The 22,477-nt window shown below is 40.9% G+C and overlaps 1 protein-coding gene across 14 annotated transcripts in view; it reads right to left on the reverse strand.

The window, feature by feature from the left end:
• LOC130171781 (focal adhesion kinase 1-like) overlaps positions 1–20,973 on the reverse strand; it is a 63,439-nt gene extending 42,466 nt beyond the window's left edge. For 4 of the 14 annotated variants that reach the window (XM_056379932.1, XM_056379929.1, XM_056379930.1 and 1 more), the window contains exons 1-3: positions 6,539–8,257; positions 270–556; positions 9–175 (exon numbers count right to left, since the gene is read on the reverse strand). In XM_056379932.1, coding sequence (XP_056235907.1) covers positions 9–175; positions 270–556; positions 6,539–6,611 — 527 coding nt within the window. In that variant the 5' untranslated portion in view covers positions 6,612–8,257. Of the gene's footprint in view, positions 1–8; positions 176–269; positions 557–6,538; positions 8,571–12,174; positions 12,202–18,680; positions 18,780–20,237; positions 20,388–20,614 lie in introns of those variants that run through there. The other 10 variants (XM_056379931.1, XM_056379926.1, XM_056379939.1 and 7 more) reach the window with 7 other exon arrangements.
• Positions 20,974–22,477: the final 1,504 nt, after the last annotated feature.

Below are 22,477 nucleotides of genomic sequence, written 5' to 3' on the forward strand. Positions count from 1 at the left end.
AGTTCTACCTCCACTCCTCCTGGGGGTGCTGTTTCTCATATTTCTCTCTGACGTGAGACACACCCAAATCAGGGTGTAACCAATGGAGAGCATCAGAGTGCAGATGGGTGAGACGGAGGCCCAGAGATGACACACAGCGCAGTTTATGGATCTCTGCTATCTTCTGGATAACACCCTGTTAAATCAACGGTAAATAAAGGAGAAAGTGAGAGGCAAGGACTTAATGAAGATGAAGGCATAGAAAAGTAAGGAATGTTTGTGTGTCTTACCCTGACATCTGTAGCATCTCCATGCCTGATATTACTAGCCCAGGTACATGGTTCACTATTTGTCTCAAAGTAATGGAAGATCTTGAGAACCCGGTCCATGGAGCCTGGGGGCCGCTCAAGGCCTCCAGCAGAGCTCCCGGTACCAACACCAGGACCACCAGGCATCCCGGACCGGGATTTAACCCCACAACCACCCGCTGCGGAGTGATTAAGGTTGGGCTCCAAGTAGGAAGACGACGCCATGCCTGACTCAAATGCTCCTGCTGGGGCTAACTTGCCGTCATATTCTGAAAAAGAGAGAGGGATAAACAGAAGACAGGTCAAAACGTGAATCCTTGGTTTACTCGTATTTTGCGAGGGGAGCCTTACACAGAAAAGATGGGGGGACGGACATGTTTAAAAAAAAAAAAAAAGAAGGTGATTATGGTTTGTAAAAAAAACTTTCGTCTGACTACTGAAACAGTAAAACACCCACTCAAACACCAGCCTGTCAATCATGCTGCACTTTACACATTTTTCATGACACGAAACAGGTTACATTAATAATTGTAAAGATGTAAAAGAGAACTCATGCACAACAAATCCAGGTGGAAAAGAGATAATAAGACTGTGACAACACAGCAACACTCAGACAACAAATAACTGTCATACGAGAGCGGGGAAACATGCACACTTGCATATACTGCATGATAATGACTGAGCTTGTGTGTGAGCATGAGGAGGGGTCAGTCAGTCATTCAGTCGGTAAATGAGTCAATATAAACCAGCAAAATACTGATGCAAGGTCTTTTTAGATGGACTTAATGGACTCACAGTGCAACATAAATCAGGTGAGTTTCAATAAATAAATCCTCAAACAGTGGTCAACACTGAGGTCAGACTGGCAGGCCAACTGCTTTATCACCCAGGAAGTCAGTGTGGTCAAGCAATAGGTTTAACAGCAAGCCACTCACACAGACTCCAGTCACCCAGCCTGATCATTCAGTCCTACCTGCAGTGCAGGGGCCAACAGGTACAAGCCATACTTTAGTCTTTCTGAAGCACATTTACCCCTCCCTGCCTGTGCGGCTGCTCGGCTGCAATCTGGTGGTTCCTAAAATCTGGCAAGACACACTAAGGTCTGCTGTGGGAAGACTGCTAAATTGTTCTGGACACACTGGGAGTGGCTCTGGCTCATGTTACAGAAGCCTTTCCAAATAAGGATGCCCTGATCTGACTTTTTCTCTCTTGATACAGATTCCAATTTCTCAACTCAGAGAGCTGTCTCTGTTTCTCAAATCTAAATTAATTTTTATGTCACGTTAACATGAGAAAGTCATTGCTGTGGTGCTGTGACAAATGTAACCGATTTCATAGTGACACTGACAAATATACAGTATTTAATGTTAATCTGTAAAGTCTGGCCGATACCCAGCTGGTCAATATCTGCCCTGATACCGATCAGGCAGAATCGAGGATCTCTAAAAATGCTGCAGAACTTAAAAAAATGCAAACCAGAACTAAGAAAATCACAGGCAAAAACCATCCTGCGACAAATTCTTCCCGTTTTCTTTGCCTCCTTTTCACCTATTTATGCTTTTTTTCGAAGTTGTTTATCTACAGTTCACTTCTGCTGTAGTTTCATCTTCACACATCTTTTCCTTGTGCAAGACACACACTCTGCAGCTTCCTGTGTCACACTGTGACTTCCTGGATATCCCAGCAGGCTTTGTTGAGTCATCATCACCTCAGTGACTGGTTTCAGCTGACTGTGAATTCTGGCTGTTATGTGGTGACAAAAGTAAAATGAATCTGAGAATAATTTAATGGCTCATTTCCAGTATGGTGGATGTTATCGACAACAAATAACTTTCCAAAATACCTGTCCTATAAACCATGACCTATAAAATTGTGATCTGCATCATCGTCTACCAGGTTATTCAACACTCTAAGATCTGTTTATTTTTACTGGATGATTTATTGTATCCACCAAATATAGAGACAATAAACACGACTGACAGTTACTGTCACCCCAGGTTGTTTCAATACTTTACTGCAGCAAGCAAAAAAAATCATCTTTTTTTAACATCACATCACTACATTCAGCATTTTTCTGTTTTATGCTCAGGTCACGGCCAGAACACTTCATACTGAGGAAAAAAGGAAGAAAGAAACAGGCAGAAATATGGAGACTGATCTAGGGAAAGTTGGCTCAGCACTTTTAACAGCTTGACCTACAGTTGCCTCTTCAAAGACAGCAAGTAAAGTACATGCCATGTGCGTGTGTATGCGCGTGTGTGTGTGTATGTGTGTGTGTGTGCGCACAAGGACTGCAACAGAAGTGTAAAGCAGGACATTATGCATCTAATAACTTGACTCAGCATTCTCCTGTAAGAACTTGCTATATCAGTACTGTGTGTGTATAAAACTATGGGTGTGTGCATAAGTCCGATACACATTATTACATCTACAGACGCCTGCAGAGACATTGTGCTAGTTTTCTCATTTAGTCTTTACTGTCATGCTTGTTTCCTCATCACATCCATATTATCACACTTTTCTTATTGTTATAAACCTTTTTGTTACTATTGTTTCATTGTTTTATGAATCAGTCGCATGTTATTGTTGTTCTCCGTAATCTCTGATTGAGATGCATGTATACTTTGCAGAATCCGTAGAATTAACTAATGATTTGTTTTTATCTTATGTGTGAAAGTGAGCTCATACTGAAGATTTGATGATTAGAAGTCAGTGTGTAATGGTCACAGACATGGCCATAGACCCAACAGACCCTCATTCAAGGCTTTAATACAACAGACAAGTGCAGATCAAATTACAAATGTCCCTCTTAGAGAATTACTATCATCATCCAATTAAAATGATACTACAGTACTTTGGCTATGACATTACTGGATTATAAAGTGGCTTGTCACAATCCCTAAATTGTGTGCTGCTACTATAAGTCCATTAACAATACCACTACATCATCTTATTTTCACAATAACGACTGACTCTCTATCTGATGAAACCTATCACCATCATAAACACCTTGAAAATTGAAACAGAACGAACGAGCCTGGCTGTGTGTATTTGCTGGGAGTGCTTCAAGTTCCAAGGCTTTCCGACCTTCACCTTGCATTATAATGTGCATTTCTTTTAGGTTTTGAACGATCTTAGTGAAGATCAGTGCTGCATTTAAAGGGAAGGAAGTTTGAACTATGAATGACTTCAGTACTGTTGTTTGCACTGTCTTTGCTGTAAAGGCGCAATAATCTATTGGATAACATTATTCCAAAAATGCCCAAGCTTCTGGCCCAGTATGAGTTTTTTTTATTTCTAATGACTATGCTAAAAAAAAAACATACACAGATTCATTTTCTGATTAATCTAATATCTTAATACAATATGGTGCACAGCAGATTATTTTATTTTGATGAAGTATTCCAAAAATAATCACTTATATATCACATTATGCCCAAAACTAACTACATCTGATCTCAAAAACCCAAACCCTGACCATGTTGTGTTGTTGTTTCAGCATCACATCCTACTGTCCTTGGTGCTTCTGCTGCCAGGTTTTGTGTTCGGTGGATATTTTGTTGTTTCTTGTAGAAAATGTAACTGAAAAACATCAACCACACATACTAAAAATTATGTTGCCTAAAAAACTAACTCACTGCAATTCTTTTAAGGAGTACACCAGTGTTCGCTGTACAATTTGGGGTTAATGATAAAGTCATCAAAATATGCTCTGTGGAAAACCCTGTCCAGAATGTACACATGTTGTGATACAATTGCCCCGGTTGTTTTAACAGCGCTAGCTCTAGCTTTCATGCCTCCTCTCAGAGGGGCATGTTAAAAAATGTATTGGGGACATTACTTTGACTGCAACTCATTTTTAAAATAGAAGCAGTTTCGCCAGAGGAGCTACCACAGTCACAAACCACAGGCAGCCATCTGCTACTGCTCACTCACTCAGTAATCAGATTAGATATTAAGCACTCTAATATTGTAACACAACACTGCATACACTGACACAAAACAAAATAGTGCAGCAAAATCACAAACACATAACTTTAACCTACATACTACATACAGCTTAATGAAATCCTATTAGAGAAGGCAGCATACCTACAGTACATTTAAGTGCACTCGTACAGCTACTTTATGCTGTAAATACTGTTATATCACACATACCTAGGACATGCAGTAAAAGTGTGTTTAGCTGTTCCTCAGTAGCATTTCTCAAGAGTTTGTGTTTGTGTACATATGGCCCAAAATCACAAAAGCTACCCACTAGTATGCTATGGAATCTATATTATGTAACTGTAGGTTAGATTAATATCTTATTGGACGTACGTTGTTTTGCTTAATTTTATCTGACATTGACTGGAAAGTCTGTTGGGTTTGGCTAAAAACATTAAAAAAAAGCATAAAGGACATAAAGCTATATTCCTAAACACAACTTCTTGAGCGGATCAAAGATTTCAGGCAGTTTTTTAGTTCTTTGATAACATCCAGCAGGGAAAGCTCCCACACCTGGGTCTGTGAAGTTGGCTGCTAAACAGCACTGCATTCTTCTGCATTATGCCACATTATATTCCTTATCCTTTACCCAACTGTATGCATTGCAAAATCACATTTAGGGCACCATAATATATGAATCTAAAGGCACATTAATTACTGTTTTAAATATAGGTCCATTACACAACACCAGACAAATGAAACCATTTCTCATTGCACCAATTTCTACTCGACATAACTGCAGCAAATCCCCACTTTCATGCCCTCAGCCTCACAAGGAGAGGAATCAAATCAACTAGGCCATGCAGGCAGCCAGGAGGGGAGCAGGCGGCTGCCAGGACCACCACCCCCTCTCTCTCAGTGGGGCTCCACTGACTGACACTCAGCTTGTCAAACCACAGAAGGCTGGAGTTGAGCTCTGTCCCGTAGCAGTAACAGAAGGACGGTTTATCTCCTCGTCTAACTGGTATCTGGGTTACTGGGGTTAGCACAATCCTGGGGGAGCCTAGGCCTCCGTGTTTTTCACCATCTCTTTCTCTTGTTCCTCACTTTTTTTATCCCTCCCTTCACATCTTTCTTTCCAAAGCTTGCATCTTGTCCCCTCTTTCTCTCCCCCACATCCCAAATCTCCTACTTTCTCTCCTTTCTGCATCTCTCTCTTCATCTACAACTCTTTCCTTCTCTCCCTTTCTTAATCTCCTCCTGTCGCTCATCTCACATGCTCACAGACCTTTTAGTTCCTGCCTTCACATCTCCATTTGATCCTTCTGTCCTATTGAACCACCTCTCTTCCTTCCTCCCTCTCATCTTTCTCTCGTCCTCAAACAATTTCCTCTGCCCTCCCCCTCTCCCTCTCCCTCTCCCACACTACTCCTCTCTCTGACTCTCTCTCTCTACTGTCTTCTGTGCCAAGGATGCGCATTATCTATACCAGGGGACTCAGAAGAAAAGGCTTGAAGTCTAAACACTGGTTGTATATCTAGACACATATGTGATATACTATGTGACTACACAATGCTGGTCCTAATGCCACTTCCATATAAATACAAAGCAAGGAACAAGTAAGTGTGTGTGTGTGTGTGTGTGTGTGTGTGTGTGTGTGTGTGTGTGTGTGTGTGTGTGTGTGATCTGAGCTGTTCCAGTGACATCAAAGCTTCCAGGATGACTTATAGCCACCACTTCCCAACACACTCTTACTCTCCAACATAGAGCTCATTATAACTGTAACCCTGGCAAATGAACTGATAAGAATTCAGTTGGTTTTTTCAGATGAAAGCTTAAGGCTTAAAGGCTTCAGTATGGTTTCTTCCCCACACTGCTCTTTGACATCAAATCAAGAGTTGTATACATGGTGTCCCATGGATAGACAAGTTACGCACTCACAGACGGTTATGAACATTATTAGTCGTGACTGTAACTGGACCATGTCTCTCATAAGTAATGACAGACAGGACAGAAACAAGGAGTTTTTTAGTGCATTCTGAGTCATGATCAAAACCTCTCCCACACCCCAGAGTCTGATTCAGACTTCATGAAGCAGAAAATATAACTCAGGTAAACTAAGTAAGGAACCAACTGACAAAAACTGTAGCTGTAGCAGTGAAAGAAGATGTTTCCAGACATAATGGGACATGGTGAACAAACATGAGAAATCATGACAGTAAACAACAACATATTCATCCACACCTTTGTCTATTTTCTAGTGCTGAACTTTGAATTCAGTTTGTATGTGGCATGTTTGTATTGATGTCCTGGTTAGTACATACTTGGTAGGGGGTGCTGTGCGTAGATGCAAGCCCCCTTGCTCCAGCAGAGAGGGATGCAGCCGCTGTTCTCCATTTGTTCTGTAGGGTGGGCAATCCCAGGTCTGGCCACAGGGCCCAGACAAAACTGCTGGGCCCCAAAAACAGCATAGAGCCAAGGACTAAGACTGGCTCCTGATCTGGTTTGTTGCAACTATGGAAAATTGCTTGTATGTAAATTTCAATAAGTTGGGGATGAACAAGAAAAGATATCCAAAAACTTAGAAAGTGGGATTTGCTGTGCTGGTACCTGGACTGTCATTGGTCTCAGGGATGATAATATCCATTGTGCAACGTTTAGCCACAAGACAGCCACAGGAAATGCAACAGAAAAAAAAAATCAATCAAAGCCAGTGTCCCAAGGCTGTAAGTGACTCCAGTAAAGCAGAGAGCCCACTAAGAGGAAACAGAAGATGTCAAATATCCTTTGTACTGTAAAATGTGGTGACACAGCAAGTAACCCGACAGGAGGAGAGAATACCAGTCCGTGACTATCTATGCTCTAGCAGCCGCTCCACTCGACATCTATCATCAGGGTCCAAGTCCAGCTGATAGTGATGCTCCAAATGTTTTCACCTTTAAATAACACTGAGATAAAAGGTCTGACTCAGCTCCTCACAATGGTCCAGCCTGTAGAAATGATACAAATCAAACTTGAGCTGAAGGTTAGGCCTTCTTTTGCTCTTTGCATATACTAAAAAAAAAAACCTGCACATACAGAATCTGGTGCAGGAATCCAAACCGATCACAAGACTGCACCTCGCTCCTCTACATCTTGTTGAAACATCAAATTACTTTGTGACTTGTGGAAGTGGCTTGGGGTCCAGGTTTTAGTAATCAATCTGTCCCGATTTATCTCATGACCTTTATCCCATCAAAATATCTTTCCTTTACCATTGTGCAATGTGATAGATGATGATCCCTGTAAGGCAGGTCCTTTTTTTTTTTTTTTGCTGCTTCACTTCTGGGAGACTGAGCCCTTATGGGTGGCGAGGATTCAGTTGCTCAAGGACACTTCAGCGGAGTGTAAGCTTCACAAAACAGACATTCAAGCCTGTAGTTGGGGGATGATTTCTCTACCCATTAGGCCATCCTGCGGTCCAATAAATCCACACAAAATATCAAATTCAGGTCTTCTGCGTGCAGCTGCTGATCCAATTAATCAATCCTTGAAGTGAAATTCAAAGAAGGCAGCTTCTTGCAGTCATAAATCTCAGGTCGCAGGTTACAAAATAGCACTGACAGCCCTTGTTGCCAAAGTAAGACTCCATGTAATTACATCAAAGAACTATTTTCCAAGAAAGGTCATTTGCTCTGTAAATCCACAATGTTGTCTAAAGGAGATGGCAAGACGGATGAGAAAAAGAAGAGACTAGCATCACTGAAGAAAGAGATGAAAATGTAGGGCAAAGAGGGGCGTAGAGAAATGGAGCATAGTGAGCGGGAGGTAGAGGTAGATGAGAGTGACCGACGCAGGAGGGAAAAAGGAGAGGAAAGAAGGATGTAGAGAGGAGGAAAAGGAGACAGGGAGAGATCAAAAAAGAAAGACAGAATTGAAAAAAAATTGTGAATTAGAAAGGGAAAAGAGAAGATATAAAGGGAGCGGGATGAAGAGAGAAAGCGGAGAAACCCCAGGGAGAAGTGGAGCCTCACATCCTCCAAAGCTTTCCCACAATGCTCTGAGTCTGCAGGAGTTAACCAGGTCAGAGCAGGTGTCTGATGTCAGAGAGAGACATAAAGTGACAGAGACCTGAAGGGTGAGATTGAGAAAAAAAAAAAAAGGCAAGAACACAAAAAAGCTCTGATGCAAAGAAGTCAGGCAGGATGGGAAAAAGATTATGAAGAGAAAATGATGTTGCAGTGTCTTGAAAAAAAAGATTGATGCGGTAAATCCGTTTTGAAGTCAGTCAGCTGTGTGTTGTTCAGTCTGAAAGCTTTCTTCTCCAGCAGCGGAAGAGCAGCTGGAACATAATTTCCAACCTTAAACACACACACACTGCTGCACACACACACACACACACACACACACATATATATACAGTACATGCAGTGCAATCGTTGAGCAGTCGAAATGAGTGCACCAAAGAGACTGTAGAGTGAGAAAGTATGTACGTAAGCCAGAGAGTGAGTGTGTGTGCGGGTAAGTAGGTAGGCATGTATATATGTGTGTGTGTGTGAGAGAGAGAAACTGTGTGTGAGTGTCAGCAAAGGTAGGAATGAGTGTGCAAGATACTCAAAGTAGGTGTGTGCATGTGTGAGCCAAGTGTGTGTCCTCCAATGTGTTTCTGGTATAAGCTGTTGTGACAACACTGCAAAAAAAACCGAAAAAAAAAACCTGCTCCGTTCACTAACAGGCAGAACAAGAGAGGGAGGGGTTGTTGGTATTGGTGTGTGTGTGTGTGTGTGTGTGTGTGTGTGTGTGTGTGTGTGTGTGTGTGTGTGTGTGTGTGTGTGTGAGCAGGATAGCGAAGGAGAGAGAGCAGGAGGAGGAAGAAAGAGAGATAGAAATATTGTAATTGAGACTTGATGCAGTGGAAAGAAGGCGAACTGATTGGACAGTGCTTATAAATATGCTAATAGGATGATGCTCTTGAATCAGCACTCCAACTTTAATAAAACAGGCACTCCTATGAAAACACACACACACACACACACACACAAACCCAACACAAGGTTTAACCAGGATCAGAGCTTAGCCACTCAAAACATAAATTCCACTCTTTGACCCCTTACAACACTTTCCCCTCTGTATTTCTATTCATCATCCCTCCCCCTTGTCTGTCTCCCTCCACGGGCCATGGAAGATCTCTGCTGCCCTCTGTCCCCACTCTCTGTTCTCTCTCTTCTCCTCTCCACACTTATTTCACCTGCTCCTGCAGCGTGCCAGTTCTTCATTGGCAGTAAAGGACTCTGCCTTTCAATCCGTCTGACGTGCCAGAGCACAAGATGGTCGTGTACACTTTACAGCTAGGCCTGCGGCTGCGAAACACTAACCACTATCATATTGTGATTACTTTGTGATAGAAACGGATGTAGGTCATGTAGATATACATTTTAGATTTCACTTCAAACAGTAAGTCCTGCAAATCAAACAAAAAACTGTGTCTACTAAAACGATAATCCTTTTCTGATCTGATGCTCAGGACGACATTGTTTTTCTGTACCTTCCAAAACTTTAACAAATCACTGAGGACCTTCATTGTCATGGTTTCATAATAATAAGGCAAGGCGAGGCAAATTTATTTGTATAGCACATTATCATACGCAGAGGTCATTCAATGTGCTTGTAACGCAATAACCTCAAGGTTAAGGTTAGGGAATGAATGTGGTCATGCTTAAAAGAAATCCACTTTCACTGTCACTTAAACGAACGGCGGACTCCTGTGTTAATGTCCAATATTTTGTTGATCCGTTCACCCACCCAGTCCTCATCACTATGCAGACTTTGTCGCACTATTCTAACATCAGCCGACTTTCTCCTTTGTTCCCGTCATAATTCCTACAGTCGTTTATGGGCTTTGACACTTGAACAGAAACATACAGTATGTTGTTTCAGGGCACTTGTTGAAATGACTGATGCTGTGGTTTTTCATAGGACAAAGGTCCCAACAAAACACATGTTTATTTAAATGCTAGAACGTGTAATATAAACACAATAAACAATGATCAATTAAAATCTGCCATAAATTGTGCTAAACTAATACGAGCCAATACTATGCAGGTGTCAGGACGGAGCAATATAAATGATCAAAATTTAAAGACAAAATAATTACAGCCTTTTGCTTTTTGAAAATTGAAGAAATTTATTCTGTAATTTTGTCTTTTTCTAATTAGTTATATAACTTTTGTTTTCGCTGATTCACTAGATTTTAATCCACATGTGTCGCTTTGGTTCTTTAGCCCAGTTTCAAGCCATGACTCCAGATGTCTTCTTTTGTGTTTTGAGCCTTATCACCATTTAAAATTGTTGTCATAAATTCTGTCCTAACAGAGTTACAGAGGCTGGATCTTATGTTCAGTATGCTCTCCACTAAAAACGAACTTGTGATCCTTATCAGCAGCAGTAAGAATGAGTTTTCCCAGGGCTGTTAAAGACCACAAATGCTCCGTTTGACCACTCTGTGCACTGGGTGCGATGTTGATGCTACTTTACAACAAAGTTAGAGAACATCGTCTCTCATAAAGTTTCAGTTCCGTCTTCACCTCCGTCTTAACCTCAACTTTGGCAACACATCCCCCAAACTTCAGGGTAAGATATGTAAATTATGTTTCAGTCCCCAGGAATGACAAGTTCCCAGCTCCAAATATGCAACATCCTGCTCAAAGACACAGGATCAACAGTTACCTAGCAACAGCCACAGAGAGAGACTGGAGCTAAGTGCCATAAATTGTCTTAAATATACCTCTGAAATTATTCAGCTCTACCTCCATCCATACCATAATACACTAACACCAGTCCTCTTCAAGTCTGAGTCAAGACGATGAACAAAGAACATCATGTTTTGTGAGGAATAAAATGACTGTGAAAAATCAAACTGAATGAATTCTGTCATTTTAATTGAAGTGGCTGAAAATTAAATCATGTACAAAATTCCGCCCCAAAAAACAGCTACATTTGTAATTCAGGTTTGATGTGTGAATTCATACACTCTGCAGAAACAAACTTACAGGTATGTGTTGTTGCCAAGTGGCAACCTCCAGGGCTGACTGGCCATTCGAAGAAACACCCAACTTTACAACAGAGATAAACATGTTTACAGCCCTGGTCTCTATAGCTAATTTCACCCTTCATGACAACTGTACAGGGGGTGAATTTTTATATGACTCACTCGTTTTAATTTTATTAAGGCCTCAAGTTATACATAATTGAGAGTGTGTTGCTTTGAGTGACAGGTGGGTGAGCGTGCGCTCGCCACAAACCAGCATGCACGAAGACTCCACTCCACGCACCCTCCACCTCTTTGTGTTTTTGGGATTAGCAGGGAGTTAGGCGGAGTCAGACGCTGTCCAAGTCAGGTGGAGCAGCCCACTCTGAGCTTCAAAACTGCTCATCAGCAATTACTACAAATTACTTACATAATTAACAAATGATCAAAATTACCCTCACTTCATTTTGTGTTTACTCAATAACTAATTATCTTAACGTTACAATTAACAGACACATCAAAGAGGACTTTAATCACTTGGAGACTGTCCAAACCAAATGATTGCAATGCTTTACTCTCCTACTTTATCTGACTGACACGAGTCAATGTCTCATCACACTAAGCACATCCACTGGTTTACGTGTCCGTCAGCATTGACCATGCAGTGACTGTGCAGGAGCTCTAATGAATCAGGAGGCTCTGCTATGAGCTAAATTCCAGTCAGCTGTAGCGGGGCGAGAATCATGACCTGGCTTGGCTATGAGTGATGCCAAGGAGGCTACATCCATGTTTATATACAGCATATGGTTTTAATTGTGGAAGTTAAACATTTTTACTTTTAGAATAGTAAAATGTTCAATTTCTACCAAGAGCTGACAGGACGTTCAACAACACTTGCCTGAATTAAAAAAAAACAAACAAACAAAAAAAAATAACATTAAAATTTGTACTCACCAGCGTAGTATGATATTCTGGAAATATCTGAAAAAAGAAGAAAAACAGAAGATTTTACTTTAATAAATGAAAGTATATGACGCCTGTTACACTGAAATATTCACAATCACAGTATCTTTGTGTCATGGATTAAGTCATGGCATCAATGAGAGCCACTGTATTACAGAATGGCTGGAAGAGACACTGTAGTAGCTGAGTAACTAAGATTGTTCTCAGGCCAAAAGTATAAAAATGTGCTGTTTCTTCCTGACCCACAACAAACGCAACAAATTCAACACATTTCGCAATGAAGTGTTCATAAAACTGATAGACTTCCAAACACTTCCAAAGATAACCTGTATGTGCACAGTACGTATGGTAAAGAGCTATTCATTTACCTATATACTCTACTTAGGTCCCATTTCATGAGCATCACCTTATATCTCTACAACACAACAAAAAGGGAGTGTGAAGAAGGAAAAGAAGGGGTTGAAAGAAGAAAGAATCCAATAAAGAGGTGAAGAAGGAGTCAACGGTAGAAACAGACAGGTGGAGTTTGTTAGAAAAGAGTATGAGCAGAACTTAGAGGCGAGAATCAAATCATAGGATCATTGAGAAATGTAGCTTTCGACAGGAGGGACACTGCCATTAGTTATAATTTACTTACCAGTACATAATTAACCAATTATCAAAATTACCCTCAATTCATTTTTTGTTTACTCAATGACTAATTATCTTAACGTTACAACTAACAGACACATCAAAGAGGACTTTAATCACTTGGAGAGTCCACCTGTCCAAACCAAATGATTGCAATGCTTTACTCTCCTACTTTATCTGACTGACACGAGTCAATGTCTCATCACACTAAGCACATCCACTGGTTTACGTGTCCGTCAGCATTGACCATCCAGTGACTGTGCAGGAGCTCTAATGAATCAGGAGGCTCTGGTATGAGCTAAATTCCAGTCAGCCGTAGCGGGGCGAGAATCATGACTTGGCAGAATATATCTGCCCTGTCACGCTGTAATAACTTCACCCACTGGCCTCTTTCAACCCAACTCAAATCTGTCTCATAACCCTCAGTCACCTTCTGCTCACCGCTCCTACATCACATCGCTTCACTCACTCTGTGCTACGTTCTCACGTAGAAATGGCACCAAAATGAGCAATATGATGAAATGTCCAACACTCTGAAGCAACGCTGACATCTGTTACTAGGCAACAGACACGAAGCAGGACTGTGATGCTAAGTAGGATGCCAAGGCTTTGTCTTATGATGTATGGAAAAGAAAAACTCTGTCCCAATTCCAGGCAACCTATTACTCCTGTACATTCTGTGCAATATACCAATATCCAAAGTGTGAAGGAAATTAATAAGACAGATGTTTTTGGATTCACTGGTTTTTTGAAACTGTAGATGTGTCCTGATTCCAAATCATTTTTCTTATCCTAAACAGGTTTTGAGTTTGTAATGTATACTGAATTTAGTAAACTGTACTCAAAACAGGCAGTGCATAGTCACTTGAAATAAAAGAGGTGCTCATTTAAATTAAAACAAACTTAGGTTGATTTTGTGAAATCCCAAGAAAACAAAAAATATAAGGTAAAGCAAGGCTGGTTTTACTCACTTTTCCAGCACTAACCCACAACAAGCTTGGTCAGAATAAACATGCAGAGAATTAGGACACAATCTAAGACAGCTCTATATCAATAAACTGTGTGGGTTATTGAGTTGTAACATCTTGGTTATGACTTAGACTCAAACAGTTTACTTGGTTTGATTCGCTGCTGCTCACTGTGTGTTCTGCCATTTCACATAATTTCCTCTAATCACATAATCCAATTTGTTCCTGGCAGAGTTGTGTCCAAAATGTTGGCTACAAGGACGATGCTATTAACAAAAGCAACACAACACCAATCCTGGCATTTTTCTCTCTCTCCTTTACTCTGCCTCTAATATTCACCAGTGACAAATGTAACATTTAAGGCGTCGATACACTGAGCAATGTTGAGCCAGGACTGGCAGTACATCGGGTAAAGAAGGCTTCGGCACGTATTGAAATGTTTCTTGGTGTTAAAAATATACCTATGAATATAATGCTGAAGCACCATTGCCCTAGATAATCGACAACACATTTCCCTACACATCTGCGTTTAGTTTATACAGCTAGTGTATATTGAAATGTTTCAAACACCAGAAGTATGACAACATGCAAATCACCACACAGACATATCTTGTTAGAGAGACTTGTGTTTCTGGTTCCAAACAATCCTCTTGGCAGAGACGCTTTCTCAGCGTAACCAGAAATGACCTAGCCTAAAACCCCAACTTTAATCTTTCACATCCACAAATAATGAGCTAGAAACTGTTATTAAAACAGTACCGAAACATCTGTCACTGGAACTGCTTAAAACATTTTCACTTGCATAAACACTCCTCAGAGCTTCTCCCTCCTACTCTATCACATTTTCCCCCCTCACGCTCTCAGCCTTTTTCTTTCTCTCTCTCCCACTCAGAGTAGAAGACTATTGCCTCTGGCTGTAAACCGTAGAGGCTACGGTACAGCTGACACCACGCTAAGGGCATTGCACAACTCCATTCTCATCAAGAAAACAACAACAGCCTTTTGCAGTGCCTCTGCGCTGATCAGCCTATCAGAATAGGGTATAACAGAATGGAGTGGTGCAGAACTGAGTGCAGCATCAGAGAGTAGAATAAAGTCACCACAGTAGCAGGGACAGCTTTAATGAGGTAGCTGTCATTACAAGTAGCAGCCATAAAAACATTATTGTAGTACTGGGAGTACTGCAGCAACTGGGAAATAAGGCAGAGGCCTCTCTGATTTACACCAGTACCCTTTTTCACATCTGTATTTCTTTATGTGTGGCAGAAGTGCTGTTCGTGCTGACGTCACTAAAACATTTGAATGTTGTCTGTTGTCACACCTGTGTTAATAACCTTCACGGGCTAGTACACTACAGTACAACTACAGTACACAACCCAAAGGGGGCAACCCTGTAGGTTCATTTGTTTGTGTGCACTACACCAAATGAAGCTGTACGCTCAATTTGTTAAACAGTGCGCCACTACTACACGTTCCAGTGCACCGGTATCAATCCAGAGAGACAGTAACAGCAGACATATACTTTATGAAGTTTGTAACATCCCTCACATATGTTCATCACCAGCCATGCAGCACATTAGGTAAATAAAAAAAACTTTAGATTTATTCAGATAGAAATTCAAAGAACGTTTTCCAAAGGCCATGTTTTCTCATTTTTCTCATTTATATTAATTACACTTCAATGTTTTCACATTGCTCTTTGCGAATACAAGAAAGAGAGATTAACAGAGATTCTTTAGATACTAAACTTAACAAATCCAGACATTTGACCAATTTGGTAATAGCCATCAGATCCCAGCCCTGACACTTTCCCTATTTCCAGTCATCCTAAGGCTAGTTTGTTTAAGTAAATGATGACAGGTGTACTTATTTGTGAAGTGGACAAAATGAGTTGTGTGACAGACCAACACAATGGGTCATTTATCAGTGATCCGATTCATTTGAAGCGTAAATGTTATTGGCTGTAAATAAAGCCAACAGTTTTACAGGGCAGAGCCGCAGCATGTCCTCCTTTTCTCTGAATTCACAGATTTATAGATTCATTTTTTTTTTTTTTTTACACAAACAAGCCATTTTACAAGCCGTTTTATGGCTCTACCTCGGTGTGCAGCACACTGCACCAAAGTTGTTGAGACATTCACAAATACATTGTTCCAAACCAGCGCGTCTCTGGGGTCCCACAGAAGCGTCACATCAGGTAGTGAGAATAAAAGATTTTGCTCTTTTTTCACACCTTCGCTTTATGTTTTTATACATATTCCTCTCAATCTGTTTACTTACAGAAACATGTCTACCGTCTGATATAAAAAACACTTAATGGCATGAAAAGAGAAGATATTCAAACAACCGCGATATAACATCAGCCAGAGCTCTTGAGCTATTGATTAATATATCTGTTCCTACTTTTAAAACACTTGAAGTACTTGATTTTTAAACAACCTCATGTGGAATCATCAGTACTGTAACTACATATTGAACAACTACTTCACTCCCCTGGCTGCTGTTGTGATCTCCACTTTCAGGTTTATTTCTGCAGAAACTGTAAAGTAAAATGATAGGTGGAGAAAGGTGTTTATTCCTTACTGGACTCCTAAAACATTATTATACGAGGTGGTTAGGTTTAGACAATATTGATATTCATCCCTTAATGCCTGTTTTTAATCAGGAGACGATAAAAATGTTCCTGAAATGCCCTGTTTGACTTTCTATTAACACACATCCCAATATGATGAACATCAGCTAGTAAACCTGGCATATGATTTTGCATACTCAGACAGATGTTGCACTATAGCAGAAGCAGGTGTTCTAATTAATGTGATACTGATTTTTCTTTTTCCATATTTCCCTGCCTGAAAGTGATGTCAGATGCAGGGTAATGTCAAACATGTCACAAAATCTTGCTCAGTGTAACCTAACCAATTGCTTTGACAATACATCAAGAAATGTATGTAAACATACAGAGCAAAGATATATTTTGATAAGCTGTAATACGAGTCATTTCACAATCAAAGTACCTGGCAATGAGTGCTGACCACATGGAATAAGTTAAACAAAACAGCGAGCTATGGATGCAAATAGGGGAAGACTGATGATGACACAACATGAGCACATGTTTCCAGTCATACTTTCACTGGTCTTTCCCGACAGCCTGCTGCTGTATTGTCCCACAAAACAAGAAGACAACCACTGCTCCAACAAACCCACTGTGACAGTGCTCTCCAAGTTTTGGACTGTGGGGACTGAAGAGATGTAAATTTGTTCAAGATCAAATGTATCTGTTTTCTACAATTTGTAATTTGACAACTTCTTCCTGGGAAATTTCATGGATGGAAGAATCAACTAAAGAACAAATCTAGCTGTATAATGCAACTTCAGGATTCAGAACTGTGTCCAACAGTCTTTCTATTTGTGATACTTGCCTGTAGGTGTAAAGAATATGACACAACCCATAAGGCATCTTAGCTATAGCTCTTAGTGCAATAACAGAAGACATAGCCCAAGGCACAGGATGGGTGTTGAAGCTTGAACTGTCCTGGAATTCAATACAGCACAAATAAAGTAACCACAATTGAAGCAAGACACAAGACTTAACTGAGATCATAAGGCAGAGTTTTACATCCTTTACAGATTAAAGGGGTGTGTGTGTGTTATTTTTATATAGTACTACTACTGCAGACACACAATGCTTTTATCTTCCATGGGGCTGTAGCTCTACATAGACAAAGGTGTGAGTTTGCTAAAAGGATAACTAAAGCTATAACAAGCTCTACACAAGAAAAACTGTTCCCTACTTTCCTTTTAACATTATACTTCCACTGAAGTATCATTTTACAGACATTTGCTCCACATATTCTGCTGTCAGTTGCACACCTACGTTTAGCCTCGTGGACAAGTAAAGTGACATTTGATCGCAGTGGCCTGTGGTTGTTTAGCTGCATTTATACAGAAATCTGATGTTTAACTCTTTGTGGTATAGGTCTGACCAGACAATGCTGTCCAAAAGAGTCTAGAAGATCAGCTTTCATGCGGTTTCCCTGTGCAGCAAAACAAGATCAGATGTGAGTTAAACATTTAGAGCCTTTCTGTCTGTGCAAATGCAGCTTTAGAGGCACAGGATGAGTTTGAAGCATGACTGATCAGGGCACAAAGAATCATGTACCATGACTATAAGGGTGATAAATTCAGTGCTCTTCTTACATACAAACTGTATGAATTGTGACATTTTTTGTCCTTTGTTGTGACAGTGTGACAGCACTATCTGGGAACTATAGTCTCAGTGGTAGAGATGTCACAGTAAGATGAACAATGACAGTAGCAGTTGTAGCCACGGTAATATGTAGCCGTAGCCATGGTTGTTATACACCATCTTTAAGTTTGTGGGAGTTTAAAATTGTACACCAACCATTATGAAATAATCCAATCCAATCCAAATCCAGCTTTATTTATAAAGCACTTTAAAAAACAACCAGAAGGTACCAAAGTGCTGTACATGATAAAATTATGAAATAACTAAAATGCACATGTTTTGTGGAGGAAAGCATAGCTACTAAGATCCAAAAACATTCAGGGCAACAGATGCAAACGAACACTTCATTTGTGCCTGTTTATTCATTTGTCAAATCTGCTGTCAAAAGCAACCGACCAGGTTTATCAAAGGAACACAGAGCAGACTGACACCGTATCACAGCCTTCTGCGTCTTTGTTTGTGCTCCACACTCTACCTGTCTGTGAGGTTTTCACATGCAACTGCTTGCACAGCGGTGAGCACCACAAATTCCTTTCCAGCCCTCAGCCTGCCAGAGTTACCCTACCTGCCTATAGCACAGAGGACCCATACACCAGTCCAATCCCAGCCAAACACATTCCTTGAGCCATCAGTGTGACTACACACGTACGTACCTCCATTGGTGCAGCCCAGGAAATCCCAGAACTGCATGTTGGCAGTTGGCACACAGAGGACTGAAGCTCTGCTAAATCACAGAAGCCCGTGTATGTTCCTCTCTCTCCACTTCCTAGTTGTACTGTATGCTGTCACTTATAGGAGAGGGAAAACACCCGCCCACTGATTGTTTCGGACTGACACACCTGGGGGCTGAGTTTCATTTCCAAACAGCTTTTTCCTTCTCCTAAGTCTTCGTTTCTCATTGCCTCCCCACTACTTCTTTCTTTTCTTCCCATCTTATCCACTGCTCTGTCTCCAATCTTTATCTGCCCCTGACTGAAAACAGAGAGGTGTAACCATCGATCCATCCTCAGTGCTGCTTTCCCCATCCCTGCCTCTTCAGATTAGTGGAAGTAACGGGAGAGGAGGCAAAACAGACAGAGGGAGGACAGAAACAAGGCCACTGCAAAGTGTAAGTGTATAAAAATTATTTCTATTTGCAAATGCAATTTAAGTGAGAAAGATTCAGCACATGGGCACAATAATCAGAAGTGAAATAAAAGGACATTTGTTAAAAGACAGGTGGCCAACAATACCAATATGCATGAGTCAGGTTTTCATGTACCTGTCACAGACATGTATACAAATCTGGGAAAAAGCCACGAATTGCAGGACTGACTGGACGAGCAATCTAGCAAACATTAACTAGTCTTTCAATATTATCGACACAGAAAAGAGGTTGTGTTCATCCATTGGAAGGGAAGTGACTTAATGAAAATGCCAGGAAGTGAAATCTAGTGAAATTTTGTATTGTATTTTGGTTGAAACACATCATCCATCATTGGTAAAAAAAATTAATGAATTTTGAGTTTATGTAGTGAAAAGGAAGCTGATCCCAGCCTTGCCTGGCTTGTATTCGTAATAATATGTTCTCAGCTAGTTGTCATTCAATATCAAAAAAAAATTTATTTTCCAAAAATATCTGAGGACAACTCTGTGAGGTCCTGACCATATAGTTTTGGCAGTTTGATTACATGTACATGGACTCAATCAGGAGCAACAGCCACGTAAAGGCAGGAAACAAGATGGGGAAAAAGGCAGGAAAACACGAATCTGTAGGAGACATGACTGGGCAGCTTTGACTCCCAAATCCCAAAAAACCCTAAAGAAAAACTGTCAAATCACATCCACGGAGCAGCTCGACACAGGCTGCGCACGATGTTTAGTTCTGTACATTTTACCATTACACCTAAATTTTAGTTTAATCCCACCAAGCATGCTAAAAAAAATGATTTGTGGTCCTAAATCCAGACCTGCTTAAAAATTAATACCTTTCAATCGGCCTACCACGGCGGTAAGTGTAGAGTATTGTGGTTGACAAGGCAGCAAGCAACCCAAAAACACTTGAGACGCTCAGGTTCAGTAAGAACTGCCCCTTTTTGTCTCAAACCCGCTGCTTGCAGCGATGAATCTCAGTCTGAGCAACTCGTTGTTCAACAAAACACAGATGTTTTGCCACAGCGCTGTCGCTCTGCATGACAGAAATCCTCCTTGGCTTGGACCTTTGCACCTACCGGAGAATCAGAGAGGGGTGGTTTCGGCCACTGCACCACTGTCTGTCTGTTAGGAATACAAATGACTTCGCGGAGTCAAAATGATCAGTATTTCATATCTTCCAGTCCGCGATATTTCAGCATAAATCCTGATACCAGCTCCTAAAACACACCCCCGCCTATTGCATTGGCGTTAACCCCATTGTCTGTGTGTGTGTGTGTGTGTGTGTGTGTGTGTGTGTGTGTGTGTGTGTGTGTGTGTGTGTGTGTGTGTGTGTGTGTGTGTGTGTGTGTGTGTGTGTGTGTGTGTGTGTGTTACCCCCTTTAATGCTAAGCTAGCTCAGCTAACAGTGGGCTATTCCCACTCAGTCCGCCTCCAAGAGAAGATCAATACTCACCCGCTTCAGCCCTGGAGCCCGACCGCACCTACTCTCCGTAACCGAGCACCTTTACAGGCCAGTATGTTTGAATTTTAAACATACACACGCTGATATCAGAGCCGGCTTGGTGGCTGTATCTCTCCGGTATGAGTCTCTCTCTCTCTCTGTCTGTTTTTGTCCACAACAGCGCCGTGCCCGGTTGTTGGCGTCCACTGACGTTAGCTGTTAGCACTGCTGCTGCTGCTGCTGCTGCTGCTGCCGGAGCCTGAGCTTTTCCAACATGGCTGCAGCTGGCAGGGCTAACTGACAGGAGGAGAGGGGCCCTACGTGTCCAATACTAGTGCAAGGGTCCCCACATGTTTTTTTTTTTCTTTTATGAAAGACCCGCATTTCATAATAGCCTCCACATGATGTGATGAAGGGCAAAGCTGTCCGATCTCAGTTTTACCCAAACTCATGACCTTACACTTCACAGTATGGGATCAGATTGTGTTCAGGGGCTTTGTAGTGGTTCAACAGGGAATGATGCTCTTCTGGAAATATAAATATTGTCCGGATTACGTAACATGAGAAAATGTAATTGTCAGAACACCTGCCTCCGCCTACAGTACCATTTCTTTTTGTTTTAATCTTTCATATTTATCCCATTCCTGATTTAATGTTTTAGCACGATTGAGAATACACAACTGAAAGACCCTTTAGCATTATAGATTAATGAATGAATATTTTTATATTACATTGTAACATATATTATACACTATTTTATTTGAGTATCAAGGTTCAAGGTTACTTTTATAGCTCTACAAAGTAATGGAAATGACATTGCACACATCCCAATCAAACCATCACTGATTACAGAGCATTAGAAATACCCATGGCATTAACTGTAAACAACAAAAAAAAGAAGAGCTGTAAAAGAACCATTTAAACAACAGGATAACAAAGTAGAACTAAAATGAAATGTACTAATTTCATACACCAGCGGGGTGCCATTGCTAACATGGATTTACATGACACTATTTTAATTACATGCAGGGGTAGGAGAAAATATATGAAAAGCACTACACCTATGTGACCATATAACATAGTATATCAAATATAATCATAACATATTAAATATAAAACACTTTCAAAGATTTATGGTAAGCCCTTAACGAAAACTGGGCTGAGTCAAGCTTTGTGTAAACACATACTGAAGTATACATTTATTTGATTTGATTTTCCAGGAGGTGTGTACACGCTGGAAGGGGTTGTCAGAGCAGGATTCTTTCACAATACAGTTTACACAGTGTGAAAGTACCTGTCATTGCCACTGTCAGATTATCACATTGTCTGTAATAAGGGCTGTTTGCCTCATTGGTGATGGAGTTGAATAAAAAGTTGTGTAAACTGAGTTGCAGATAGTGATCAAAAGTGCCACGCTGGAGGTAAGGAGATAAAAGTAGTGGGGGGCACTAACATCAATGAACAAAACAGTCATTATCTCACTGTGCGACACTCTGCCGGGGAAAACTGAAATTAAATTGCTCTCCATTTTGTCCATCCCACTTTGGGCGAGTAATCACTGTGCTGGCAGAGCAGTCATCAAATCGACCTTACAATACTTCTACCAGTACAGATGGAAATTTGCAGGATTTAGTGGAATTTTATAGTGGAGCCCAATGTAGCGAAGCAGAGTGTAATAATGGGAAACAGAAGATACATGTAAGAAACCACGGTCGTGCTAGAGCTGGTGTCTCATGTTTAAATGAAATCTTAAGAGATTTCTGCCATGTATTATTCATCATAGTATCATAATGTAAGCTAAACAAAAGAGGCTTTGAAATAAAGATGCACCCCCAGCACACACACACACACACACACACACACACACACACACAC

Source organism: Seriola aureovittata, chromosome 7 (assembly GCF_021018895.1).
Source record: "Seriola aureovittata isolate HTS-2021-v1 ecotype China chromosome 7, ASM2101889v1, whole genome shotgun sequence".
NCBI lineage: Eukaryota > Metazoa > Chordata > Actinopteri > Carangiformes > Carangidae > Seriola > Seriola aureovittata.